At 35.4% G+C, this 11,444-nt stretch overlaps 4 protein-coding genes and 1 pseudogene across 5 annotated transcripts; 2 read left to right on the plus strand and 3 right to left on the minus strand.

Moving 5' to 3' along the window:
* On the plus strand, positions 1–2,444 carry LOC125578968. The gene is made up of 4 exons (XM_048742129.1): positions 1–19; positions 95–535; positions 2,048–2,115; positions 2,337–2,444. The coding sequence occupies exons 1-4, from the start codon at positions 1–3 to the stop codon at positions 2,442–2,444; spliced, it is 636 nt and encodes a 211-aa protein (XP_048598086.1).
* A 1,411-nt stretch (positions 2,445–3,855) lies between these two features.
* On the minus strand, positions 3,856–5,489 carry LOC106390517 (protein phosphatase inhibitor 2-like). Of its 2 annotated transcripts, none has more exons than XM_013831008.3 (4): positions 5,329–5,489; positions 4,934–5,046; positions 4,401–4,589; positions 3,856–4,300 (listed from the first exon to the last, which is right to left on the minus strand). In XM_013831008.3, exons 1-4 carry the CDS (start codon positions 5,343–5,345, stop codon positions 4,080–4,082), a joined length of 540 nt encoding a protein of 179 aa, XP_013686462.2. In that variant the 5' UTR covers positions 5,346–5,489; the 3' UTR covers positions 3,856–4,079. The 2 variants fall into 2 exon arrangements, with proteins under 2 accessions (XP_013686462.2, XP_013686463.2); XM_013831009.3 differs by lacking the exon at positions 5,329–5,489 and adding an exon at positions 5,160–5,326.
* Positions 5,490–5,503: 14 nt separating this feature from the next.
* Positions 5,504–7,288, plus strand: LOC106390516 (ADP-ribosylation factor-related protein 1). The gene is made up of 7 exons (XM_013831007.3): positions 5,504–5,651; positions 6,036–6,142; positions 6,210–6,350; positions 6,412–6,520; positions 6,578–6,639; positions 6,719–6,822; positions 6,905–7,288. The coding sequence occupies exons 1-7, from the start codon at positions 5,504–5,506 to the stop codon at positions 7,011–7,013; spliced, it is 780 nt and encodes a 259-aa protein (XP_013686461.3). The 3' UTR covers positions 7,014–7,288.
* LOC106390518 (chromosome transmission fidelity protein 8 homolog) lies at positions 7,217–7,983 on the minus strand. The gene is made up of 3 exons (XM_013831010.3): positions 7,749–7,983; positions 7,472–7,664; positions 7,217–7,380 (listed from the first exon to the last, which is right to left on the minus strand). The coding sequence occupies exons 1-3, from the start codon at positions 7,899–7,901 to the stop codon at positions 7,370–7,372; spliced, it is 357 nt and encodes a 118-aa protein (XP_013686464.2). The 5' UTR covers positions 7,902–7,983; the 3' UTR covers positions 7,217–7,369.
* Positions 7,984–8,025: 42 nt separating this feature from the next.
* On the minus strand, positions 8,026–10,921 carry LOC106390515 (annotated as a pseudogene).
* Between the last annotated feature and the right edge of the window lie 523 nt (positions 10,922–11,444).

Consider the following 11,444-nt stretch of genomic DNA (forward strand, 5'->3'; position numbering starts at 1 on the left):
ATGAATGAAGAACCCAAAGGTAAATCTGAAAACAACCTTGAAGATTTAAAAGATTTTTCAGATTCTTTACCAATTTTTGATGAATATGATGAAGTGCTGATTGAAAGTTTGATCATTTGTGAGGATGAATGTGATCTTCCTTCTTCAAAATCTGATTTTATGTTTGATGATGAAGAGACCAATGGACTAACTTGTTTCGAACCGGAGCATCCGAGTAGTCTTGTACTATTTTCACATGATTTTGAGGAAGAGCCATTCGACTACTCGCATCAAGAACCGCTTCTTGGCACTAGGAGACCCATGGACGATGATCTAGGTCCCATCTTTGATGAGAAAGACGAACCTGGTTCAACCTTTGAAGCAGAAGCACCAAGCGTAACATCCATCATCATGGAGAACCAACTTTGCTTTGATCCCGACACAACTCCTACGCCTTTGTCCACAGATATTCAAGAGCACTGTGAGAAACTTGATTTGATTAATTCTCTGCCTGAAATGTTTGTTAAGATCAGTTCGGAAGATGTGAAACGTTTTGGTTTTGACAAAGTTAAAGAATTTTGTGTTTCAAACTCTATTTTTGAAAACATGATTAACTTTTTTCAACTGTTTGAACTCTATATAAATATCATGCCACCCCCGTTAGTTTCACGCATCTATCTTTTAAGTTTTCATATGTTTTTAATCGTTCTAATTTAAATTCTACTTTTGTGATCTTGCGCAGATGTATGATAATCAATAAGTAACTCATAGATGGAAACACCATTACTGGTAATTTTATTGGGGATTCTTCTTCTCCGTTTATTTTTGTTCTCTTTCTCTCCATATTGTGTCCCTATCTATATTTTTGCATCTGTAGTGGTTCAACTAACAAAAAGAGACGACTCTGTTTATCCAGGAACTGATCATCCTTTTCTAAAAAGGTAATTCTTTTTTTTATAAAGTTAAATCACTTATCAAGAATATAATATAAGATATGTATGCTAATCAAGTGCAATTTATTTATTGTGCGTGATCATCTTCGGTACGTCTGAGAGCCAAAGGTAATCTCAAAGCTTTTTAAAAACTTTGAAACTCATTGATATTGTCCTATCAATTATATAATTTCTTATCTTTTGGGGATTGTTTACATCTTTAAATATTTTTGTTAGAATTACCTCTTTTTTGACTCAAGGCTTAGAGAAGGAATCCGTAAATCATCTCTGATGTTACGATGAAACCAATGATAATAAATCTCAGGTAATTCAAATCTCTCTTTTATATTTCATGGCTGATTTTTTTATTGGGGTTATGCGTGAAATATTTATTTTTTCTCAATTATATTTTTCTGATGTTTTAAGATTAGTGTTAAATGTGATAGTTTGAAGCATAATGCATTCTCAGAACACAACTCCATGATAAACACTTCTATGTAAATTGTGTCAATTATGTTAGTGATTTTAGATCTGAGTATTATGACTGATGTTCCAAGAGAGAAAGCGTATCATCTCAAACCGAGATTGTTGGGAAAGGTAATTGGTTTAAAGATGTAATTGGATAATTGACATCTAAAAGATACATTTTATTAGATAGTACCAAGCAGTCCTTTTAAACCTTTTGAACTCTAACTTTTTGAACTAACAGAATAATTATGCTTAACCTATAAGCAGTTCAAAGAATTATGTATCTAAAGGATACACTTTATCAGATATAAATGATACGTTTTATTAGATAGTACCAATCAGTCCTTTTAAACGCAAACAATGCCATGTTCTGAGTTGTACACATTGTATTGATTTTTTTCCCTTGCGGTGTGTATTCAGATAGCAGTAGTGAAGTGCATATATGAAGTAATATCAACCAAAATTAAGAAAAGTATTTTAAAAGCAGAGATAATCACATGGGCCTCTCTTGAACATGGCAAACAACCAGCAGTTTTGCCAGACCCGAATTTCTTAAACAAGTTTTCTACTTTCTTTTTTCTTTTTATTTAGTTTCACCTGATGAGAAGTTTGAATCACGGACTCTTGACATTTTAAAATTTATATTATTTGTTTGTGTAATGGTGCAGAGGTTTCAATGAGACCGGCTTATCGTTCTTCCAAGAAAGTAAAGGACTATGACAAGCTTGAAGCTGAAGTGAAGAAAAATAGAAGGATGATGAGCTTGAAGGAGACGCTGCTTTGAACAAGTTCTTCCGTGAGATATATTTGAATTCTGATGAGGATATGAGGAGTGCTAGAGCAAATCATTTGTGAGTATCTATCTATCTATATTCATATTTAGTCTTTCTTCTCTCATGGAGATTACAATGTTTTGGCATTTTGATTGACTCTTTTGCAGTTTTGCACAATCAACAGGTGGAATCTAATGGGACAGTGCTTTCAATATACTGGAAAGATGTTGGTGCTAAGAAAATCGAGAGCACTCTTCATGATGATTTAGCGCTCAAGACATGGGAAATATGATCTTATATGATGTGTGGGTTTTACTTTAATCTAGAAAGAACTCGAAGCCTTGGTCTTAAGGTCTGGTTTCTCTACTTTATGGACTTAAGGTACTTTGTATTTTTCATAATTCATATTGTTTATACGAAACACTGAAATTTTTAATCTAAACGTTCTAATGTATTTTTTGTTCATATAAACAAAGTATAAATATTAATATGTAACATCAAATCTTTCATATTAACCACATACATGTAACACAAGTATTTTATAGTTGTAAATATGTAATTATCAATTTAATATTAATGTTAATGTCCGCATGCATGCGGACGGTCCACCTAGTTTTAATTAAAAGGCATCATTCATACATCCCTTATATATTATTTGAGAAGCATTGCAACATTTTTTTGTAGCCACATGTTATCACTTGAATGATTCTTAGAATCTTTAGAGAAATAGGTTGGTTCATCTAGATATATAATAAGCTTTTTATTAAATCACAATAAATACATTATTAATGTGCTTCATTATTTCCTTAAATAAGATTACGGAATTTCCTAATGTAGCTAAAGTATATATGATAATTAATGATTTTGAATAATAAAGATTTGATAAAAATAAGTGTGTATTATAATTATATTTGTTCAATTTTAAGCTATTAAAATAATTAAACAATCACAGTAACCATATAATAAAAATTAAAAAAATATTGATATATTATATTTTGAATTTTTAAAAACGAGTATAAATTACTAAAACTGTTAAAATTTTCACATTCAAATTTTGTGATCTATCATTTAAAACTTTTGTTATGACATGATACAAATAATTAAAAAATAATATAAGTTGAAAGTCTCATTTAATAAGTATCAAGAATAAAAGATATATAAATATATGTATCATTTTAAATTAAACTATATGCCATATAAAAATACATAAATATCTTAATTTTGAAATTTACTTTGAACATTTTTTTGATAAAAATTTTGAAAAAATATTGAGAACTTAATTTTTTAAAATATTATAAATTACTTAAACCATTAATTAATTACACAGTGAAAATTTTGTTATCACTAATTTAGACTTTTTGCTATAACAGATACAAATGATAAAAAAAAATATGAGCAAAAAGCATCATCTAATAAATATTAATATTAAAATATACCATATTTATGTTGCTATCATTTAAATTTAATTATATATCATATCAAATAGAAAAAAAATCGATTTATAAAATTTATTTATATGTTCGCATCAATTTAATTATATAAGTAGTAGATAATGACTTTTTAATTATTCAATATATATTTATTATTTCATAATATGTTATAAACATATAATATATAAAATAATTTATATATATAATGTTCATTCTGCGCAAGGCGCGGATCTTAACCTAGTAAATTTTAAACGAAAACACAACCTTCAGAAATTGATAAAACAAAAAGTATTACGATGATACTGACGAATCAAAGTGATTTTAAAGCAATTGGGCTCTCTTTTTTTGTTCAACAGCAATTGGACTCTAAAATGCTACATAAAGACAAATAACTCAGAATGTTGTTTTTGCTCTTTTTCTTTGTTGTTTTCTTTTTAAAAAGCTAAACACTAATGTAAACCCCAGAGAGTACACATTTAACTGAGCAGAGGTTGATATCAACTCGAGGATGAAGCTGTCGTGGCTGCATCGACCTCTTTTTTAACGCCTTTAGTGTGACGTGAGGTAGTTGCCACTGTTTTACTGCCTTTTGCTCCATCATCTTCTTCCTCTTCTTCATAGAACGACCCTGAAGACCTCATTTCCTTCACCTTCCGAAACTCATCGTAATGTACTCTTCTGAGTTCGTTGAAACGTGCGTTTTTCTCACCATCCACATCTGTGTCATTTGCACAAAAACAGAAACATATGGAGATGAGATGAAACAAAAGAATAAAAACATGAAAGTTAATATTTTGTTTGGTTTCGAGGAGGAACACCTTCAACATCTTGATCCATTGGATCTGCTTCATCCTCCTCAGACGAGCTCCAGCCACCAGAACCAGACCCCTGGCTAGTATTCCTACTTGAGGAAGCCGCTGCCTCGTTGAGAACGTTCCTCAGTTCTTCGGCACGTTGCATATCATCAACGCATTCGTCAAACGACCTGCCTCTAGGAGACAGAGAACCTGACACAATCAATCAGGAAACACCAACAAAGAGAAAAGACAAATTTTAAATTATGTTTCGCGGATTGAAAAATATCACCTAGAAAGACAAATTTTCAAATCAAGAAACCAATAGCGCAAGCACAAGTTTCCTCCAGAAAAGAGTAGTAATTGTTTAGCTTCCTAGATTCATATAATATTCACTTACACATGCTTTAGATCTGATTAGGTTAAGTTGACGACAAGCATAAATACGCAAATTTGGCATAAGCATATGGATACTCAAAAGAGTAGCATAGTTCAGAAATTGTGCACAGACACATATATGTATATATAGACATAAAAAGAAAGAAAAGTAGAGAAACCATCATCATCGATCATAGGGTGGTAGGGTGTCTTAGGTTCAGTGATCTTCTGCCTAACAGGCTTGTTAGATTCAATTTCCACTATATTAGCTTCATCCCATTGCACACGCCCCCTGCCCACAAAAATGCTGAAATTAAAGCTCATAGACGCTTATGCAAGGTAAGGTTCTGAATCAGCAAGCAAGCAAGCAAGCAAAAGAGAAAGCAGAGAAGGAGAAACGTATACTCCATACTAAGCTGGTTGTACTCTATTTCCAGCTAATCAAGCGAATAAACAATCCAATCTGCTAACTTTTCAAGATTAACATCTTAAAGAGAATCGAACCCTAGCTACCACTTATTAAAGATGGAATTGAAGAAGAGCAAAGAGCAAAGAGCAAAGAGACGGAACTTACTTTTTTGAATCAGCCATCTTCTTTTAACTTCAACCAACTTTATTTCTCGATCGCGAAGCAAAAGTTTTGAAGACCTAGGCGGGGTGTTAAGAGAAGCAGCCGTCTGTTTCTTTGACTTTTGACTAGTATTGTTGCTCTTTAGATCTCGCCACGTGTCACCACGTTACAACTCGAGATGGAAACGCGTTGGAGTAAGGGTAGTTTTGGAATTCGGGCTTTTGAAGGGACGAAGATCGAATCGAAGAAGACCAACAACAACAACAGAGTTGAGTGCAAAACCAGATCTTTCTTTCATTCTCCTTCTCCAGATCTTCCTCAGACATGTATGGATCTTCTAATTTGCTTTGCTGATTTTATCAATTTTAGGGAGCTTCTCTTTGTCCTGATCATGTTTCGATAATGCGACTGGGTGATAGTGTGACTCACCTTCTTTTTTTTTCTAGCGATCTACCCATTTTTATTTTGTTTAGATTTGTGTTTGGACTCTGATCTAACTCTTCGTAATGATTTTGTCTGGTTTTGGTTATTTGATGTCTCTTGCTACTTGGGGGTAATGTGTTAGAACTAGTGTAGCATTGTGTTTGTGTATTCATTTTCTTCTTGTGTTTATACTCTGATAAGGAAGCCAAGTTATGTTCTTGATTTCTCGGAGAATGATATGCTGATTCCTAGCTCCATTTTTTTTTTTTTTTTTGGTTGGGTGAAAGATCAAAAGGAAGTGATGTTTTCTCTAATGCATGGATTGTGGACTTACATGTTCAGCAAAACTGAGTTCCATGTCCTCATTCTTGGTATCGACAAAGCTGGCAAAACGGTATTTATTTTTGTATCTCTTCTTTCAAAAAAGGCTCATCTCTAATGCAGTACTTGGACTGGTGTAGACGTTTCTGGAGAAGTTGAAAACGATATACTCAATCTCAGAAGGTCTCCCACATGATCGGATTGTTCCTACTGTTGGCCTTAATATTGGTCGTATTGAAGTCGCCAATGCTAAAATCGTCTTTTGGGACCTTGGAGGTCAGGTTAGTTGGAAATATTCAATCCCTTCACTTTTGTCTTAATAATAATCATTCCTTATGGCAGCCTGGCTTGCGTTCGATTTGGGAGAAGTATTATGAAGAAGCACACGCATTGATATATTTGATCGACGCAGCTTGCCCATCCCGCTTTGAAGACTCAAAATCTGCTCTAGGTGAGTTTTGCACATTCAAGTTGACTTCAAACAGCAGTTAATTTGCCTTTCCACCAGAAAAAGCACTACGGCACGAGGATTTGCAAGGAGCGCCTCTTTTGATATTGGCAAACAAGCAAGTAAGAAACTGCATTGCCTCCTTTTGTTTGCTTAATATGTTGTTTCTGATAAGTCTTGAATCTGGTAACCGGTGAGCAGGATCTCCCAAATGCTGTCTCAGCTGAGGAGCTAGACCGATACCTGGATCTAAAGAAACTAGACGAAAGGGTGTACATGTTTGAAGCAGCTTCTGGATACGATGGGTAAGTAAAAACTGACTTTAGCTACGCGCAGGAACCTTGTAGCTCTGTTAGAGATGATGCTTAAATGTTATTGTTTGAGCAGGCGAGGAATCAAAGAGAGTATAGAATGGCTGGTGGGAGTGATGGAGAGAAGCAAAAGAACGGAAGCATTAAGAGCCCGTTCAGGATATGTTCCTGTCCCAACTTCCTAGACTTGGAAAGGAGCGCTCACAAACTCAATTCTCAAACCAACTAAACTGTTTTCTGTGAGAAACATTTGTAGATAAAAAAAAAAAAAAAAGGAATGGACCAGAATCGTGCAATGTTTTGTGTTAGCATCAGATCACTTGATAAGTAGGGCTAGTAATATCATTATTATATTGCCTTTACATCCTTACTAATGCTATGATTCAGATTGAGACTTAAGGTAATAACTTCCCAAGTTGTAATAAAGTTTCTTGAAAACAAAGAACAGAGTACATCAGTTTATCTCTTCCATAGCTTACAAGACAGGAGGAAACAGGCAGAACTAAGAAGCAATCCAGAGGTATCACTTTGCACTTGCAGCCTAATTTGTTCCTGAATCAAACAAGTAACTCAGAAATGTCAGAGCAAGTTTGAGGCTTAAAGTTTCAGAGAAGCAAACAAGAACAGAAGAGAGAGGTTATACCTGAAAAGAGAGGCTTAGGTCTGGTCTTAAACAAGATCTTTGACCTTATAATCCCGACAACTTGCAGTTCCGTTTCTTTCTCTGAAGAACCATCTGTGCACTTTTGAAGCTTCTTCAAAACCAACAATGGTTTCTTCAGAGTCACCTTGGAGCCTGTGAGTTCATGGTAACCCACCGTGAACGTGTAACTTTCCTGCAACCATCAACAGGATATTCACTCCACGGCTATCCACAGCTACGATTGAAACGAAGACGAACTGAGTTAAAAGAAGAGAACCTGGGAGGAATCGGAGTGACAGAGACGACCGATCTCGAGATTCTGAACAGAACCTTGGAACGAAGACTGAGTTTCCACGACGCCTTGGAGTTCTACGATCGTCCACTCGCTACACCCCTCTTCTCCACACCCACACTTCACTCTAATCTCCATCTTCTTCCACTTCTATATTACTTTTTTTTATATATATATGTTACTTTTTTGGCGGCAAAAGACAGATCTTTCGCGGGCTTCTTTGTCCGTTTTAGATGACGTCACAATTATCTCTAGTAACAAGTCAAAGAAGCTTCCATCGTTACATAGGGAGAGAAAAAAAAACAAGATCATTGCATGCGTTTACGAGCTTTTATGAGTCTCCAGGTTCTGTCGATATATCAAACTAATACATATTGTATATACAGAACACAAAGAAGTAGGCATTGCACATGGATGATGGATCTTACTTTATATCCATGGCGTCTTTAAACTACTAATACTAGTACAAAGGGAAAACAACCTAGTCTTAGATCTCCTCCAGGTTTCTCCATGGTCTTGTTACTACACTGTTGAACTACATAATCACAGTTGCCTACCTTCATGTTCCTGTCTTGCTGATGATGATGTCATCGTCATCCCTTCATGTTTTGGTTTTACAACCGGCTCATTTGACCCTACAGGGATTGCCCCTGTCAGGGTTTTTATAGCAAAGTCGATACACGGGTCTTTCCAGATATCCATACCCGGTGCTGATTCACTAGACACTCCAGAGTTTGTTTTGGCATTTTGAGGCGTCTCTGGGAGAAATGTGACTCCTTTCTGCTTGGCATCAGAAGAGATTGATGCAGTGTTGTTGGGAAGACGCAGCGTGTCTCCGGTCAGTGTTTTGATAGCAAAGGCAATGCAAGGATCTTTCCAAAGATCTGCAAGAGTTGCTGCAGAGGAGGAGGAGAAGCTGTTGGTATTATTACTCTTCTCCATCACTTCTGAGAATGTGCCTCTAACAACAGACGATTCAAATGAGTTGTTGCTTAGTTTATTTCTCCTTTGTGTGACATTTCCGTTATCATAAGGATGCGGATGTGGATGCTCTTCTTTATTTGATGATGACATCTCATTTGCTTTCGGACTAGTAACTTTATTAGCATTTGCACTCCACCGTCCCAATCTTTTGCCTCCTGCTGTCTTCTCACGCTTTGTTGCAGAAGTTTTGCAAGATAATGGTGACACTGGCGACATTTCTTCCTTCTGCTTGTAACCCTCAAGACGAAAAACTGGATTCAGTTCCACCTGGGATGTCACCTGTGGCATCTTCATCTTCATCTTGTCTCCAGATTTACCGATCTTTTCTATATGCATTTCCAATTCTAATTCTGCACTCACACGATTCATGCTTGTAGAAGAAGAAGAAGCATTTGGTTTTGGAGATGAATGTTCAGTATTACAGCTTTTGGCTTCTTCCTTAGTGAGAGGTATATCCATCTTTTTCAATCCGCTGGTAACAGCAATAGGATCCACAGGTTGCATGCACTTTCCGGCTGTGCCATCATCATCATCAGGAGGTGCTACTGGTTGAGCTTTGGTTCTTGTATCCAGTTCAGGGGTAGGTTCAAGCTCAATACCAGCTAATCGTTTTGATGCTCTTCTTGCTACAGTATTAGCTAACTCATTCTTCTTCACTAAACCCTTACTCCTCGTGATCCCTTTTTCAGCAGAATCTCTTACATCTTCCTCCTTCATCACAGATCTCTTCTGTGAACTTTGTGAACTAGCACTTCTCAGTCTGGGTTTTACATGTACGTCTACTTCCTCAGTCTCATTTGCTTTAGTTTGGCTCCTAGTAACACGTTTCGCAATGGGCTCATTCACATCTTTCTTCTTCCCCAAATCCTCAAGAACTTGTGAGGTTACACTGCTCACTTCGGAATTCATTTTACCTGCAAGTATAGTAGAATGTTGACATTTAACATTACTCACTCCATAAGAGAAAGAAAGCATTTGTGCTTACAATTCTCGGAATGTTCACCAGAAGAAGAAGATGAGTTTCTTCTCCGTTTACTATTATTAACATCAATGTTCTTCTCCTTTTCCAGTAAAGCATCAGCAGACTCCAGAAGAAGCTAAAACCGAATGAAGAAAAAGGATCACAAAATCAACCATTCAACTATACAATACAAAAGAAGGGAGTAAGTAACTGACAACGTTCTTGCCATTTCCGGAATCATCTTCTTCAGTATCGCTTTCCTTGAACTTGCGTGCATAATGCCCAATATTGCCAGTCTCAACATAACGTGATGCAGCTCTGAAGGAAGGGAAGATATACTCACTTTGAGGGTCAATGAAGAACTGCAAAAAGGAAATGTCAAAAGAGGAGTTTCCATGTAGGAGAAAATGCTAAAAGACACAAAGAGAGTACAAACAGGATCTCTTCTTTTACGGCCTGATCTGTTTGATATAACAAGCTTCTTGATCCATCCTTCAGGTAACCCTTCAGCTGCAGATTTCTCAACTATAACCTGTATCACTTAGACAGAGAGACTTTTTCCTTTAAGAAAAAAACACGTATCAAAGTCACCATCAAAGGACCCCTTTTAAGTTAAATTGATTCAGTAAAGCTAAAGCATTGCATGCAGGAGATGAGAAAAGATTTCACATTTTGCCATGATTACATAATCATAATAACATGAGAAACTAAGAGTGAACGAGATTCAAAGAATAAGACACTGCAAAAGAGCTAAAAACAAAACCAAACATGCAGAAGACAAGTCAGAAAAAGGGTGGAAATCACCTTTCTCCCCTTGTTATTTACTCTGATTTCCACTTTCCTTTCCGCCGATAACCCATCAGAGATCCCTTCTCCATCCATCTCTTCTCGCCTCAAAACCACTTCCTTTTTTTCTCAACTCAAAACGCCAAAACCCATCACGAATTCAACGTCATCAAGATCGGAACCCCTTTTATTCTCTCTGTCCCTCCCTCCACTAAGCTGAATAATAGTACGAAAATAGGTTTAATGGGGAGGAAGAGAGGAAAGGGTTTACACGTGTACAAGTGAAGAGATTCGATGGTGTGATTCCCGATTTGAGAGGAACACCAAACTCAGTCCACCACCAGCATTGCGAGTCTTCTGGACACAACATCCACTATTTTCTCTCTTTTTTTTTTTGTTCTTTTGTCAAACCTCTCTTCTCCTGCTAAATTTCTCAAATCCACTGTAAACTTTACTTCGTTTTTTCATTTTTATCTCTGTAAAGTTTAGTTTTTTTTTTTTTGGAACACTGTAAACTTTAGTTATTTGTTCCATTTTTCAACTGTCCGAAATGAATAAATCTAACACTAGATTTATATAAATAAATAGAAAATTTTCCTCTGTTTTGGATTTTTTATTTCTTTCTTTGGTCATTGGTCAAATTGTTTTTTGAAAATCCTTCATGAATGTGTATTTAAAAATGCATTCTTAGATGTATATTTTGTAAAACCTTTATGAATAACCCGAATATGAATTCATGTCTATTTAGTAAGATATTCTTGAATATGTATAACATTTTTCTAAAGTTTAGAACTTTCTGTGTATTATATATTTCTGAATTGACTTATATGCATATCTAGAAAAATATTACTAAATATATACTATTTTCTAAAATTTACGAAAATATTTCTAAATATGTATACAATATTTATAAAATTTAGGCAAACATTCATAGATGTTGTATAAATGAA

This window comes from Brassica napus, chromosome A10 (genome assembly GCF_020379485.1).
Source record: "Brassica napus cultivar Da-Ae chromosome A10, Da-Ae, whole genome shotgun sequence".
NCBI classification, from domain to species: Eukaryota; Viridiplantae; Streptophyta; class Magnoliopsida; order Brassicales; family Brassicaceae; genus Brassica; species Brassica napus.